Source organism: Macaca fascicularis, chromosome 10 (assembly GCF_037993035.2).
Source record: "Macaca fascicularis isolate 582-1 chromosome 10, T2T-MFA8v1.1".
In the NCBI taxonomy this organism is placed as follows: domain Eukaryota; kingdom Metazoa; phylum Chordata; class Mammalia; order Primates; family Cercopithecidae; genus Macaca; species Macaca fascicularis.
Window position 1 is genome coordinate 105,045,600 of NC_088384.1, and position 16,823 is coordinate 105,062,422.

Here is a 16,823-nt window from a genome sequence, read left to right on the forward strand (position 1 = left end):
TGTGGTTTTGAGTGAGTTTCTTACTCCTGAGTTCTAATTTGATTGCACTGTGGTCTGAGAGACAGTTTGTTGTGATTTCTATTATTTTACATTTGCCGAGGAGTGCTTTACTTACAACTATGTGGTCAGTTTTGGAATAAGTGCGATGTGGTGCTGAGAAAAAGGTATATTCTGTTGATTTGGGGTGGAGAGTTCTGTAGGTGTCTGTTAGGTCCGCTTGATGCAGAGCTGAGTTCAATTCCTGGATATCCTTGTTAACTTTCTGTCTTGTTGGTATGTATAATATTGACAGAGGGGTGTTAAAGTCTCTCATTATTATTGTGTGGGAGTCTAAGTCTCTTTGTAGTCTCTAAGGACTTGCTTTATGAATCTAGGTACTCCTGTATTGGGTGCATATATATTTAGGATAGTTAGCTCTTCTTGTTAAATTGATCCCTTTACCATTATGTAATGGCCTTCTTTGTCTCTTTTGATCTTTGTTGGTTTAAGGTCTGTTTTATCAGAGACTAGGATTGCAACCCCTGCTTTTTTTGCTTTCCATTTGCTTGATGGATCTTCCTCCATCCCTATATTTTGAGCCTCTGTGTGTCTCTGCATGTGAGATGGGTCTCCTGAAGATAGTACACTGATGGGTCTTGACTCTATCCAATTTGCCAGTCTGTGTCTTTTAATTGGGGCATTTAGCCCACTTACATTTAAGGTTAATATTGTTGTGCGTGAATTTGATCCTGTCATTATGATGTTAGCTGGTTATTTTGCCTGTTAGTTGATGCAGTTTCTTCCTAGTATCGATGGTCTTTATACTTTGGCATGCTTTTGCAGTGACTGGTACCAGTTGTTCCTTTCCATGTTTAGTGCTTCCTTCAGGAGCTCTTGTAAGGCAGGCCTGGTGGTGACAAAATCTTTCAGCATTTACTTGTCCGAAGGATTTTATTTCTCCTTCACTTATGAAGCTTAGTTTGGCTGGATATGAAATTCTGGGTTGAAAGTTCTTTTCTTTAAGAATGTTGAATATTGACCCCCACTCTCTTCTGGCTTGTAGAGTTTCTGCCAAGAGATCCGCTATTAGTCCGATGGGCTCCTCTTTGTGGGTAACCCAACCTTTCTCTCTGGCTGCCCTTACCATTTTTTCCTTCATTTCAACCTTGATGAATCTGACAATTGTGTGTCTTGGAGTTGCTCTTCTCTAGGAGTATCGTTGTGGTGTTCTCTGTATTTCCTGAATTTGAAAGTTGACCTGCCTTGCTAGGTTGGGGAAGTTCTCCTGGATAATATCCTGAAGAGTGTTTTCCAACTTGATTCCATTCTCCCTGTCACTTTCAGGTACACCAGTCAAATGTAGATTTGGTCTTTTCACATAGTCCCATATTTCTTGGAGGCTTTGTTTGTTTCTTTTTACTCTTTTTTCTCTAAACTTCTCTTCTCTCCTTATTTCATTAATTTGATCTTCAGTCACTGATACTCTTTCTTCCACTTGATCAAATCAGCTATTGAAGCTTGTGCATGCATCACGTAGTTCTCATGCCATGCTTTTCAGCTCCATCAGGTCATTTAAGATCTTCTCTATACTGTTTATTCTAGTTAGCCATTTGTCTAATCTTTTTTCAGGGTTCTTAGCTTCCTTGTGATGGGCTTGAGCATCCTCCTTTAGCTCGGAGAAGTTTGTTATTACCAACTTTCTGAAGCCTACTTCTGGCAGCTCGTCAAAGTCATTTTCCATCCAGTTTTGTTCTGAAACATTGCTGGGGAGCAATTGCAGTCTTTTGGAGGAAAAGAGGTGTTCTGGTTTTCAGAATTTTCAGCTTTTCTGCTCTGATTTCTCCCCATCTTTGTGATTTTATCTACTTTTGGTCTTTGATACTGGTGACCTACAGATGGGGTTTTGGTGTGAATGTCCTTTTTGTTGATGTTGATGCTATTCCTTTCTGTTTGTTAAGTTTTCCTTCTAACAGTCAGGTCCCTTAGCTGCAGGTCTGTTGGAGTTTGCTGGAGGTCCACTCCAGACCCTGTTTGCCTGAGTATCACCAGCAGAGGCTGCAGAACAGCAAATATTGCTGCCTGATCCTTCCTCTGGAAGCTGTGTCCCAGAGGGGCACCCACCTGTATGAGGTGTCAGTCAGCCTCTACTGGGAGGTGTCTCCCAGTTAGGCTACATGGGGGTCAGGGACACACTTGAGGAGGCAGTCTGTCTGTTCTCAGAGCTCAAACACCATACTTGGAGAACCACTGCTCTCTTCAGAGCTGTCAGACAGGGATGTTTAAGTCTGTAGAAGTTTCTGCTGCCTTTTGTTCGCTATGCCCTGCCCACAGAGGTAGAGTCTACAGAGGCAGCAGCCCTGCAGAGCTGTGGTGGGCTCTGCCCAGTTCGAGCTTTGCTGGCTGCTTTGTTTACGTACTCAGGCCTCAGCAATGATGGACGACCGTCACCCTGCCAGGCTGCTGCCTCACAGGTTGATCTCAGACTGCTGAGCTAGCAGTGAGCAAGGCTCTGTGGGCGTGGGACCTGCCGAGCCAGGCAGGGGATATAATCTCCTGGTGTGCCGTTTGCCAAGACCATTGGAAAAGCGCAGTATTTGGGCAGGAATGTCCCGATTTTCCAGGTATGGTCTGTCACGGCTTCCTTTGGCTAGGAGCGGGAAATCCCCCGACCCCTGGCGCTTCCTGAGTGAGGCGATGCCCCACCCTGCTTCAGCTCGCCCTCTGTGGGCTGCACCCACTGTCCAACCAGTCCCAGTGAGATGAACCAGGCACCTGAGTTGGAAATGCAGAAATCACCATCTTCTGCATTGACCATGCTGGGAGCTGTAGACCAGAGCTGTTCCTATTCGGCCATCTTGGAACGGAATCTTACTTGTTTTATTTATGTGTATATTTTTCTGAACCATTTCAAAGTGATTGGTAGCCATCATGAGACCTTAACCAAATCTCTTTGAAAAATAAAGGACATTCTCCCATATAACCACAGCGTCATCATCACAATCATTGGTAAATCTTTATGTGTTTCTTTCCAGTCTTTTACACACATCAACACATACACAATCATATATTCCAACTTGTGAATGATTAGTTAACTTAGTAAATTCAACTTAAGAGTTGAAGTTACAGTACTCACTTATTAACTGACATGTTTCATCTTCTCATTTCTGCTGTCACCACCCCACCTCCCTCCAGTGTATTCTGCCCACAGCAGCTAATCTTTTTAAAACATAAATCAAGTCTTATCACTCTCCTGCCTAAGTCATTCCAGGTTTCCTGTTCTGTATCGTGGCCTGACCCAGCCTCTGGCCTCCGTTGCTGATCTCATCTGCCAATTCCCTTGAGTCACACAATGTATTTTCAGTCCATTGAACACCTCCAGCTTTTTTCACCATGGTGCCTTCTGCTTAAAATTCTCTTGCCTCTTTTCATCCCTCAGACTTGGTAAAACATCTCTTCCTCAGAGGCCTGTAGCAACTGCACTATCTAAACAGGTCCCAAGTTAATTTCCTTCCTTGCCCCATTCATGTCTTTCATGATGCTTGCCAGTTTGTGCTTACCCATGAATATCACCCTGCAGCTCAGGCCTGGTAAATAATAAGTTGAGTCTATACATTGGTTAGCTTTGCCTTCCTTTAACAGGAAATAAAAAATAGAATGGGCATGGTGGCTCACGCCCGTTATCCCAGCACTTTGGGAGGCCAAGGTGGGAGGATCACTTGGAGTTCCAGACCAGCCTGGTCAACACAGTGAGACCCTGTCTCTTAAATTAAAAAAACAAAAACAAAAGCAAAAAAAGTAGAGAAAGAAAAAAAATAAATACAAAATAACATGCTTAACTTTGTATTTCTCTCTCAAGGAAATCCAAAAGCAGACAGTCTAAGGCTGCTACGGTGGCTCTTAAGGACATCATAGATCCAGGCTCCTTTTATCTGTCTGCTTCACCATACTTAGCCAGAGAGGGTGGTCTCATGGTATAAGATGACTGCTGGAGTACCAGCCATCCCACAAACATTCTGGAGAAGAGGAGGGAAAGAACAAAAAGAGGAAAGAGCAGACTTCCCACCTGAGTTGACTTTGTTTAAGGGTCCTTCCTAGAAGCACCCACACCACTTCTGCTCCTACCTCGCTGGCTGAAAGTTTATCACATGGCCATCCTTTATTTAAGGGAGGCAGGGAAATGTTGTTTTTATTCTACGTGGCGGTGTGCCCAACTAAACATGTAGGGTTCTGTTAGTGTTGAGAAGGAGATAGTGGATATGAGGTGACAACCAGCAGACTCTGACCAGGTGTAGCTGGGTCAGAAATTGAAGACGGAATTTGGAAAAGCTGCCAGTACAGACATGACCTTGCTAGCTTATATGTAATGGCATGTTCATAGTATTCTGTTATAATTTATCTCAAATACCAGCTTTTGCTATCCTCCAGATTTTGAAATAAGCAACTTGTGTCCCATCTCTGCTTGAAACAGGTTCAACAAGAAACCCAAGAGGGGGATCCAGTTTCTCCAGGAGCAGGGCATGCTGGGAACGTCAGTTGAAGATATAGCCCAATTCCTGCACCAGGAGGAGCGCCTGGATTCCGTAAGGCTGGGGGTGTAGCACTTGCATGTGAGTTCTGTCAGGTGATTGTGAGCCCTCACCAGTTTTAACCTCGAGATTGGCTGGCCCTGAGTACATTGTCTATTGTCCACCCCCTGGTTACAGCAGTCCTGCGTATCCCTGTGGCTAGTGTTGCAGAAAGCTCTTTGATGGGAATAAACTAGCCTCCCAGCAGGTGGCTGCATATTTGCTGGAAAAGTATCAGAGCTGGAAGTGTTCCTTGACTGCCGGAAACAGTTCTTCTGGCTGCCTGTCTGCAACTAACCTCCTGAGTGTGCCCCATCATTCTCTCCATTTTAAGTCTGTTGTGCCTCCTCCTCTTCCTTCATCCATGCAGGACAGGCTGCTTCTGGAATGGGTGGGTGGGTGGACAGGTCAGGGAGTTCCCTATCTTTTTTAGCAGTCCAGCCTATTCTGGGCAGTTAGGGCCAGGCTATTCTGACTCCACCCTTCGGCTGCTGGGTTTTGCTGTGGGTTTGTATTTGACAATTTCTAGATATAAGTGAGTGTGTATGTTTTAGACCCAAGTAGGCGATTTTCTGGGAGATAGCACAAGGTTCAACAAGGAGGTGATGTATGCCTACGTGGACCAACTTGACTTCTGTGAAAAAGAATTTGTCTCAGCCCTGCGGACATTCCTAGAAGGTTTCCGCCTACCTGGGGAAGCCCAAAAGATTGACCGATTAATGGAGAAGTTTGCTGCAAGATACATAGAATGCAACCAAGGGTGAGCACTGATTTTGAGTCCCTCCCAGATCATCTGTTTGCCTGCCTCAGAACACTAATTTTAATTTGGTTGGGGTTTAATCTTTGTATATCTGTGCCAAGCAACTGAAGCTTTTGTTTACTGTGGGCCAGGCACTGTGCTAAGGGATTATTTCACGTAAGACCTCACAGCAATCTGTTTATGTCCCTATTCTATGGACAGAGAGATTGAGGACCAGAGAGGTTAACTTGCCTAAGATCACGCAGTTAAAGCCCATGCTGTTAGCAACTGTAAAAGAGTAGTTTCATAAGTTGAGAGGAGACAATTGGGCACCTCTTCCCTAATCAAAAACAGTTCCCCTGATTTAATATATGGGGTAGATCTCAAGGATATTGGGTTTTTTTTAATTACATACTGATGACAAGGTTACAGAAATAGCTACATAAGTAATAAAAACCATCAAAGTGCATGATTTTATCTGGGGACCTTTTTTGATGGGCGGTTCGTGATTTTGTAAGAAGTGGAAATAGGAAGAGGAACAAACCATTATTAAATACCCCCTGTGTATGGGCCATGCCATGGGTTTTACATGCATTTAATTTAATGAATGGCAAGCCCAGGAATAGTATCCCTGTTTTACAGATGAGGAAATTGAGAATCTGAGAGATTAAGCAGCCTGTCCAAAATTAATCAGCTAGTAAGGAGCAGAGCCAGGATTGAATATGGATTTCTGTAACTCAGAAGCTCATGTTTGGGCTGGACACAGTGGCTCTCGCCTACAATCCCAGCACTTTGGGAGGCTAGAACGGGCAGATCACTTGAGGTCAGAAGTTTGAGACCAGCCTGGCCAATATGGTGAAACCCCATCTCTTCCAAAAATACAAAAAAAAATTAGCTGGGTAATCCCAGCTACTCGGAGGCTGAGGCAGGACAATTGCTTGAACCTGGGAGGCAGAGGCTACAGTGAGCCAAGATTGCACCACTGCACACCAGCCTGGATGACAGAGGTAGATTCTGTCTCAAAGAAAAAAACTCATGTTCTCTCCACCGAACATTACATTAGAAATATGTCGGCTGGGCGCGGTGGCTCACACTTGTAATCCCAGCACTTTGGGAGGCCAAGGCGGGTGGATCACAAGATCAGGAGATCGAGACCATCTTGGCTAACACAGTGAAACCCCGTCTCTACTAAAAATACAAAAAAATTAGCTGGGTGTGGTAGTGAGTGCCTGTAGTCCCAGCTACTCGGGAGGCTGAGGCAGGAGAATGGCGTGAACCTGGGAGGTGGAGCTTGCAGTGATCTGAGATCATGCCACTGCACTCCAGGCTGGGCAACAAAGCGAGACTCTGTCTCAAAAGAAAAAAAAAAAAAAAAAAGAAAGAAAGAAATATGTCTGAATATACTGTGACCATGATGTGGAAATTGTTCAGTAGAAACTATTTTTTTTGAGACAGAGGGTCTTGCTCTCTTGCCCTGGTTAGAGTACAGTGGCGTGATCACAGATCACTGCAGCCTGGATCTCCTGGGCTCGATCAGTCCTCCCACCTCAGCCTCCTGAACTGCTGGGACTACAGGTGGATGCCACTGTGCCTGGCTAATTTTTTGTATCGTATTTCTGCAGAGAGAGAGTTTCACCATGTTGCCCAGTCTGGTCTTGAACTCCTAGCCTCAAGGGATCCCCCTGCCTCGAACTCCCAAAGTGGGAGATTTACAAATGTGAGCTACCACACCTGGTTGAAACATTTTAATAACCGTTTTGCCTCTCCAGTCAACTTTGTTTTCATATTAATTGCTCCCAGTCTTCCAAGTATATGGCAGGCTGTCCCCAGGAGGTGGCAGGATTGGCAAAGGCAGCATATGATCATTTTAACCAAAGGGACATTAGAACTCTCTGTGAAGGCATAATTAGATGCTGTTTACTTTAAACGTATCTCTTATGTGGACCTGGAAGCCTTGGTCTGTTTTGCTTAGTCGGTCAATATGTGACCCAGTTTCATCTCATACTAAAATACCTTTGTTGTGTTCTTCAAAATTTCTACTGTTTCTGTTATGGACAGTTTGGACAGAACAGTTTCTAGCTTCAGCCTCATATTGTATGAGGCTGTGCATCCACATGTTGCTGTCCTTCTCTTCTTGACTAAGGCAAAAAAGTCAGACTTCACCAGCATATTTTTTAGAACAACATAAATATTTTCCATGGTATTTCTACTGTTCAATGTTATAATGGATAATATAGACTATAACTAACAGCTAAACAGCAGTTTTAGTCATCTTTATATCTCATGTCTAGCACAGTGCATGGCACAAAATAGATGTTCTCAGGAACAGGACAGGGTGCGGGGAGGCACTCAAGGCACTTAGTGTGTGAAATGTGGTGAGTTGCCCTCTAGGTCGGCACCAAGTGTAAGATCTCCTGACCTGCTCACTTGCCTCGCCCTAGTCTTGGCCCCAGATGCTTCTTAGAGTCTTTTTAAAAAAATTATTTGAAATTGCTTTATTCAAAGAAGGCTAAATTTTAATTAATTATTTATTTATTTATTTTGAGACCGTCTCACTCTGTCACCCAGGTTGGAGTGCAGTAGCGCAGTCTCGGCTCACTGCAACCTTCACCTCCCAGGTTCAGGCGATTCTCCTGCCTCAGCCTCCTGAATAGCTGGGATTATGGGCAGCTGCCACCACTCCCAGCTAAGTTTTGTATTTTTAGTAGAGACGGGGTTTCACCATGTTGGCCAGGCTGGGCTCGAACTCCTGACCTCAGGTGATCCACCCACCTCTGCCTCCCAAAGTGCTGGGATGACAGGCCTGAGCCACCACGCCCTGCCAAAGAAGCCTAAAATTTGATACAGATTGTTAATGAGCTTTTTCTACACTCTGGGTTGCTAAGTCTTATTCAGTGATGATGAAAGCGTAAAAACTCTTGCCTCATTTGGAATCAAGGGGAGTAATCGGCTGCTTTTCTCATGAAGTGTGTCTCTGTTAGCATTGTATCTTCTAAACCTCATCACTATGAATATTGATATCTCGAATTTTTTTCTCCAGGCAAACTCTGTTTGCTAGTGCTGACACTGCTTATGTCCTAGCATATTCAATTATTATGCTAACTACAGACTTGCACAGTCCTCAGGTAAAGTAGTTCAATGATTTACATGTTGTAGTAGCTAAATAAGTGGCTTTACTTGGGCAATTGAATGTTTTTAAAATGGTTTTTAATTTTTTTTAAAATTACAGGTAAAAAATAAAATGACAAAAGAGCAGTATATTAAAATGAATCGGGGTATCAATGATAGTAAAGATCTGCCAGAAGAGTATCTCTCAAGCATCTATGAAGAGATAGAAGGCAAGAAAATTGCAATGAAAGAAACAAAAGAGCTCACGATTGCTACCAAATCTACTAAGCAGAGTAAGGTCTAATGGCAAATTATTTCTTTTAGTTCTAATTTGTTAGTGTATCAGAGTGCATGATTAGATACTCTGGTGATAAATTTAATGTGCATATCTAGATATCTGAATAGGAAATGTGATTGAACTAATTCTTGTGATTATGTTAGGTCTTTTATAATGTCACTGTCTTGCTAGATTTCTGATGAGGAGCAAGAAGGAATTTGAAATTAGTAATCTGAGAACTAAATTACTCCCAAAAAGTGTTCCTTAAAACTTCACTTTAATTCAGTGGTGATTGTGCCCACCTTGATTAGAATTCTATTAGTTATGGCCCCTGGGGAGCTGTCAGTTTCACCGTTTGAGAAGCAGCAAAGGGTAGTGGTTTAGAGTGCAGGCTCTAGAGCCACACTGCCTTAGATCAAGTCCCAGCTCCTCTACTTAGTAATTGTATGACCCTGGGCAAGTGACTTACCTGCTCATTTTTCCCATCCGTTAAATGGTAATAATATTTGTAACGGACTCACGAGATGGTTGGGAGGATTTAGGAGTTAATCATTGTGTATCTTTTGAAACAGTGCATGGCATGTAGCCAGCCCTCAGGTGATGGCTGGCCACACCTATCGTGCTCTTACTTTATAGATGTAGCTAGTGAAAAGCAGCGGCGGCTCCTGTACAACTTAGAGATGGAGCAAATGGCTAAAACAGCCAAAGCTCTGATGGAGGCTGTGAGCCATGCAAAAGCCCCGTTTACGAGTGCCACTCACCTGGACCACGTCCGCCCAATGTTCAAAGTGAGTATCCTGAGAACTCAGCAAGCATGTGGCTAAGCCTGATTCTGAAGCTGGCCAGCTAGAAGTACTCTTTCCACGCTGAAACTCTGGATGTTACTGAAACCTTCCTTCCTTGATAGCTGGTGTGGACGCCACTATTGGCAGCCTACAGCATCGGACTCCAGAACTGTGACGACACTGAAGTGGCCTCCTTGTGTTTGGAAGGTATCCGATGTGCAATCCGAATTGCCTGCATCTTTGGAATGCAGGTAGGTGTTAAGTCAGCAACGCTCCAGAGATACTGGTGGGTTGTGTTCTTTTAGATTTGGCAAAACTTAGAAATGATCAGAAATTTTCAGTTAATCAAGAGTCTTAGCAAACTACTTACTCATGCCTACTGACAAGAAATCCATAGCTTTGTGATGACAGCTCATTAGGGGCAAAAATGGAGATACGGATTAAAACTGTCTTTAAGAATGGGTAGGCTGGGCACGGTGGCTCACGCCTATAATCCCAGCACTTTGGGAGACCGAGGCAGGCAGATAACCTCAGGTCGGGAGTTCGAGACCAGCCTGACCAACATGGAGAAACCCCGTCTCTACTAAAAATACAAAATTAGCCGGGCGTGGTGGTACGTGCCTGTAATCCCAGCTACTCGGGAGGCTGAGGCAGGAGACTGGCTTGAACCCAGGAGGTAGAGGTTGCGGTGAGCCGAGATTGCACCATTGCACTCCAGCCTAGGCAACAAGAACGAAACTCCATCTCCAAAAAAAATAAGGATAGGTAGTGTCCAAGCTACTTGACTGGCTTAGACAAAACAGACTTCCTGTTCATCTGCCTAACTTACCTGCTTTGGTGCTTAAAAATGCTATTTTCTTGTTGTTGTTGTTGTTGTTGTTGTTGTTTTTGAGATGGAGTCTCGCTGTGTCGCCCAGGCTGGAGTGCAGTGGAGAGATCTTGGCTCACTGCAAGCTCTGCCTCCCGGGTTCATGCCATTCTCCTGCCTCAGCCTCCCGAGTAGCTGGGACCACAGGCTCACACCACCACGTTTGGCTAACTTTGTATTTTTTAGTAGAAACAGAGTTTCACCATGTTGGCCAGGCTGGTCTCGAACTCCTGACCTCGTGATCCGCCTGCCTCGGCCTCCCAAAGTGCTGGAATTACAGGCATGAGCCACCGTACCTGGCCAATAGTATTTTCTTTTTAACGTCAGTTTTTATTATAATTTCCCATATTTCCAACTCCTCCCTGAAGAATATGAATATGTCTGTAAACCTTTTGAAACTTGAAAAGTTCAAGCAAATAAATGTAATTCTGAAACTGTTATGAAATTAGGAGGTTAGCAATCCCATGCATCACTTTGTAAGTCAGAAGTTGCACCCCATTTATTCTTACAAACTTAATCTTCTGTTCCCATTCATTTTGCAGTTAGACATTTTCTTTTATACCAAGACCACAAGCTTTGAAGTTAGACCATCTAGTTTTCAAACCCCTGCTCTGCCCCTTCTCCAACCATGTGACACTGGCTCAGCTAATGTCTCTCCAAGACACCAATTCACTTCCTCATTTGTAAACTTGAGAAAACAGACCTGCCTGGCAGAATTGTTGCAGATGTCAATGTATATGACAGTCTTAGCATTCAACAGACATAGTGGAACATGGGCCAGGTAAGTTTGGCTGAAGTCAATTAGAAAGGAGAGAGCTGCTTCTCAAACATGTGGCAGTGCATAGATAGCCTCTGCAAGATGTTCCAAAAGCAAGAGGGCATTAGCATGGAATAACTGTTGAGCTAATGTGCAGAAAGCCAGTCAATGTGCATACAAAAGGTATCAGAGAAGCCCAGTGTGCCAGCCCTGCAGATGTGAGAATGGCCACACTACGGTTGGAGTCACAGTGTTCTCTCTTTGGCTTCTGTTACAGCTGGAACGAGATGCCTATGTTCAGGCTCTTGCTCGCTTCTCCCTGCTCACAGCCAGCTCCAGCATCACAGAAATGAAGCAGAAAAACATCGACACCATTAAGACACTTATCACAGTGGCTCACACCGATGGCAACTACCTTGGGAATTCCTGGCATGAGGTATGTGTCTCTTTGAATTGCCTTTTCTCAGTTAGGAAGACTCCTGGCTTCTTTTATTCATTGTTGATCTAATTTGGTCAGTTCCGTTTTTCTTGAAGTCAAGCCTCACTGTGCCTCATGTATCTGAAAGTCACCCTCTTTGGGGCTGTGAAAGGTGGGGGTGAGTTCAGGTGCACCAGCTCACAGTGAGCACCCTTGCACCCAGCAGCCAGTGTCCCCCATGAAGTGTACTTCTGTTGTTGCAACTTTCTTTCCATATTAGCGCCACTTTGTTTTGTTTTGTTTTGTTTTTTAGTCCTTATGGACCTCTTGGGAGCTTGGGAGCTCCTATCATCAATGTGTAATTTTAAGACAAAGCTAGGAGCCTGATTAGAAATGGTTGACAGTCACGATGAGCTGTTAGGGAGAGTGCCAGTGAGTTCATTCATTTTTAAAACAGTATTCTAAGATTCTCACGCAAGGACATAGTTACTTATGCGTACAACAATGTATTTAAAAAGATATTTGTTGCAGTTTTAGTTTTTCTGGGGAAAAGGGCTAAAAAGAGCTAGATGTCCCAACAATATAAGACATTGCTACTTCTTTAAAAAGGTATGGTACAGCATTTTTTAGAATGTTATGTGGCCATCTAAAATAATGTTGTGGAAAAGAAAGACAGGCAGATAGTGTGTGCTCTCTGATGGAAGTACACAATACTACCTAAGAAATGTTCTAGCCCCAACTCAAATGTGAATCGATTCAAGCCTATATTGCCAGTTTATAGGAAATATAGTGGACAGAGAAACATGTTAGATACGAGGGTGCAGCTTGGAAATTCTAGGTGTGACAGACCTGCAGAGCAGATGACCAGGTTTTTCAGCAAATAGATTGCAAGAAAAATAAGTGGAAGGGAGGAGGGTTACCTAGGAATTAAAAGAGATTTCAGAAAAGAAGATAAAAGATGGTATTAAAGACTATTGTGGGAAAATGGTCACAATAAAATTACAAGTTGTTACAAGACATTGTGAGGCATTGTCTCTCGTGGCAAAATACACAGAGAATGGAGTTTGAAAGGACAGACCAAAGCGTTAACATTCTGTCTGAGAGAGAGAATTATGGAAACTGTTTTGTTCTTTTTTTTTCTTAATTTCTAATTTTTTCTACCATCTGCATGTATTACTTTTTTGTTTAGAGAGAAAACTGTGAAAGAATAGAGATGAGGCTATGAAGAATGTAAAGGACAGTTTGACATAGAAAGAAAATTGCTGTCATCCTTCTTCCCCATGTGGACCACATGGCTCAGAGTAAAGGCCCTAGAGCCCGGCAACTGGGGTCCGATTTGGGGCTCCACCTCTTCCTGCCTGGATGGCGTAGGCAGGTTACTTAGTCACCGAGTCCCACCTTCTTCATCTCTACAATCTTCATAGGGTGGTTGTGAGAATGAACAGGGCTTGGGACTATTTGGCAAGTAGTTAAGAATTCAATAGTGTTACCTGCTGTCATCTCTGTGGCACATGGCTTTGCCCCTCTTCACCAGCGTTTCCCCTGTCTGTCACAATTCTGAGTAGTCCATGTTAGAAATAACTGAGTTATAGCTGGGCACAGTGGCTCACACCTGTAATCCTAGCACTTTTGGAGGTTGAGGCAGAAGGATTGCTTGAGGCCAGGAGTTCCAGACCAGCCTGGGCAACATAGCAAGACCCCATATCTTAAAAAAAAAATTTTTTTTAATTACCTAGGCATGCTGGTGCATGCCTGTAGTCCCAGCTACTCAGGAGGCTGAGGCAGCAGGATTGCTTGAGCCCAGGAGTTCAAAGCTGTAGTGAGCCACGATTGCACTACTGCACTCCAGCCTGGGCAACAGAGCAAGACCTTGTCTCTAAAAGAAAAAAATATGTATTTTGAGTTGTGTGCTTTTAAAAATCATTTCCTGCCTTCTAAGGAGCCATAATACCTAGAGAATCAATGAATAGTTGCTTTTTCTTCTAAAACATTTTTTTAGCCTGGGAGATATTATCAATATGAGGTTCCTGCTGCCTGCCAAGTATATGGCAGAATCTAGGAATGTTAAAAACTAATTAGCTACCTGTGTGGTTGTCAGAAGCCCTGAGAAATCAGCTTGGAACTAATAAGCCCTTGACCTTTCAGTATTGGTGACACACTTGAGATTCCAGCTGTCCACAGCTTCTGCAAAAGGGACGGCATTACTAGCTTACTAATAATAATTTAATAGTATCATGCTGTGTGAAGAAATCAGGGGATGATTCTCTTTGGTGGAATTAAGTCTATTTCCTAGTCAAGAGGAAAGCAATTTATAAGTAAAGATACTCGACACTGCTCAGTGGTATAGTGGAGTATACTGGACTCCTGGACCCTGGGACTAAATTGTAAGGTAAGCGTAAAAAGCAACACTGAGGTTCAATGAGAAGTTCCCATGAAAATTCCTTAGGGTTTCCCTGGAGGTCTACGTGCCATTCCTCAGTAAGTTTCATGTAGCCAGTGTTTCCTCTGACAGAAGTTGGGACTAGTTTCTCTTTCTACGGCTGAGCTTCAGGTGGGAGAGGGCCCGTGTGCAGATGTGCGTCCTCAAGCACCAGAGGTGCTCCTCAGGACCAGGAGATCCAGCCTCATCTCCCACTGCATGCCTGCTGTACAGCATATTCTCATTCCTTTAGTTAAACCAATTAACGGTTGCCAATGATTTTAAGTGCTAGGGACTTAAGTGTTCAGCAGTGAACAAGACAGAGTTAATGTCCTCTTGGCATCTAAGGCAGGAAACAAATAAATAAATATATGGTCTAATGCCAAAAAGTGGTACTAAGAAAAAAGAAGTATGAGCAGTGCATGGTAATGGGAAGGTACGATCTCACAAGAAAGATCTCTCTGAGAGGGACACACGTGTCTGAGCTGGGAATTGAAGGAGTGAGCCATGGGGAGACAACATCCCAGGCATAAGGAGCAGTGAGTGCAAAGGCCCTGGGGTAGGACAAGAGATGACAAGTTAAAGGAGCAACACTGAGGCCAATGAGGCTGGTATCTTGTCGTCTCATGAGGAGAGTGGAAAAAGGAGGTGGGGGTGACTAAATGATGTGCCTATTAAGTGGCATGGTGGGAGGAATTCCCCCGCCCCAGTCAAATGCTTTTTCTCTCTTTATTGAGAGTTGCTAAATTTGCATAAACATCTATATGGCATAACTCCATTGAACCAACTTTTATTTAACAACTAACTTAAGATTACAGTGCCCTTTTTCTAGCTGTAAGGTGGGAACTCATTTCTTCATACCTTCTTTCTCTTAGATCTTGAAATGCATCAGCCAGCTGGAGCTCGCTCAGCTGATAGGAACCGGTGTGAAGACGCGCTACCTGTCTGGATCCGGGCGTGAAAAAGAAGGGAGCCTGAAGGGCCACACATTGGCAGGAGAAGAGTTCATGGGCCTTGGCCTCAGTAAGACACCAGGCCCCCCAGCTGACAGTCACAGATTTGCAAGCTAATGGGGATAAAACCCTTCTTGTCTCGTCAGTACTGTCATGTAAACCATCTCTTCCTTTTGTGCCATCTGACAGTGTATTCATGAATGCAAGTGGACATGCTGCTTCAGCTCCCTTAATTGTGATTAAACTGTTGAGTAGAATGTCTATTTTACCAAAGTCAGTAGGGTGCATTACTTTTCTTTATATACCTGTATTGGGGAGAAAAACTATTTGCTTTAAAATGACCAAATCTCTAGTGACTGGCATTAGAGGGGTGTGTATTTGTGTCTCTAGATTTTAAAGGGTAGATTCAACATTTCTTCCATCTTTATTGGGGGGGCTTGTATTAAACAGTATTCTTATGCAAGTAGAATTATTTCTCTGGCTATACATTGGATTGAGAGACTCTTCTGATAGATGTAACATAGTAATAATAGTAAATAGGGCAAACAAATGTGCCACATCATATTCTGAGCACTCAGTTTATATATTTTGACTCATTTCATGCTTATAACAATCCAATGAGAACAGGGACTGTTACCTTCCCCATTTTGTAATTGAGAAAACTGAGGCATGGGGTGAAAAAATATGAGCAACATCATACTGCAAAGGAGTGTCAGTGGTAGGATTCAAGCCCCAAGCCATCCAACTACAGAGTGTACGCTTCTAGGTCCCATTTAATGAATGGAATAGTACACTGTCATGGTTAAAAGTATGGACTGGAAAATGGGGAATTGTAATAGCACGCACTTCTTTTTTTTTTATTATTTTTTATTTATTTATTTTTTTTAAAATTTATTTATTATTATTATTATTTTGCCTCTTTTTTTCTTTTTTTTTAAAATTTATTTATTATTATTATACTTTAAGTTGTAGGGTACATGTGCATAACGTGCAGGTTTGTTACATATGTATACTTGTGCCATGTTGGTGTGCTGCACCCATCAACTCGTCATTTACATCAGGTATAACTCCCAATGCAAACCCTCCCCTCTTCCCCCTCCCCATGATAGGCCCCTGTGTGTGATGTTCTCCTTCCTGAGTCCAAGTGATCTCATTGTTCAGTTCCCACCTATGAGTGAGAACATGCGGTGTTTGGTTTTCTGTTCTTGTGATAGTTTGCTAAGAATGATGGTTTCCAGCTGCATCCATGTCCCTACAAAGGACACAAACTCATCCTTTTTGATGGCTGCATAGTATTCCATGGTGTATATGTGCCACATTTTCTTAATCCAATCTGTCACTGATGGACATTTGGGTTGATTCCAAGTCTTTGCTATTGTGAATAGTGCCGCAATAAACATACGTGTGCATGTGTCTTTATAGCAGCATAATTTATAATCCTTTGGGTATATACCCAGTAATGGGATGGCTGGGTCGTATGGTACATCTAGTTCTAGATCCTTGAGGAATCGCCATACTGTTTTCCATAATGGTTGAACTAGTTTACAGTCCCACCAACAGTGTAAAAGTGTTCCTATTTCTCCACATCCTCTCCAGCACCTGTTGTTTCCTGACTTTTTAATGATCGCCATTCTAACTGGTGTGAGATGGTATCTCATTGTGGTTTTGATTTGCATTTCTCTGATGGCCAGTGATGATGAGCATTTTTTCATGTGTCTGTTGGCTGTATGAATGTCTTCTTTTGAGAAATGTCTGTTCATATCCTTTGCCCACTTTTTGATGGGGTTGTTTGTTTTTTTCTTGTAAATTTGTTTGAATTCTTTGTAGGTTCTGGATATTAGCCCTTTGTCAGATGAGTAGATTGCAAAAATTTTCTCCCATTCTGTAGGTTGCCTGTTCACTCTGATGGTAGTTTCTTTTGCTGTGCAGAAGCTCTTTAGTTTAATGAGATCCCA

At 43.1% G+C, this 16,823-nt stretch overlaps 1 protein-coding gene across 4 annotated transcripts in view; it reads left to right on the forward strand.

Annotated features, from left to right (window-relative positions):
* ARFGEF2 (ARF guanine nucleotide exchange factor 2) overlaps positions 1-16,823 on the forward strand; it is a 114,678-nt gene that overhangs the window by 55,703 nt on the left and 42,152 nt on the right. For all 4 annotated transcript variants that reach the window (XM_005569307.5, XM_045363090.3, XM_005569308.5 and 1 more), the window contains 8 exons: positions 4,448-4,559; positions 5,099-5,304; positions 8,324-8,408; positions 8,513-8,684; positions 9,305-9,456; positions 9,576-9,704; positions 11,356-11,514; positions 14,791-14,938. In XM_005569307.5, coding sequence (XP_005569364.3) covers positions 4,448-4,559; positions 5,099-5,304; positions 8,324-8,408; positions 8,513-8,684; positions 9,305-9,456; positions 9,576-9,704; positions 11,356-11,514; positions 14,791-14,938 — 1,163 coding nt within the window. The remainder of the gene's footprint in view (positions 1-4,447; positions 4,560-5,098; positions 5,305-8,323; positions 8,409-8,512; positions 8,685-9,304; positions 9,457-9,575; positions 9,705-11,355; positions 11,515-14,790; positions 14,939-16,823) is intronic.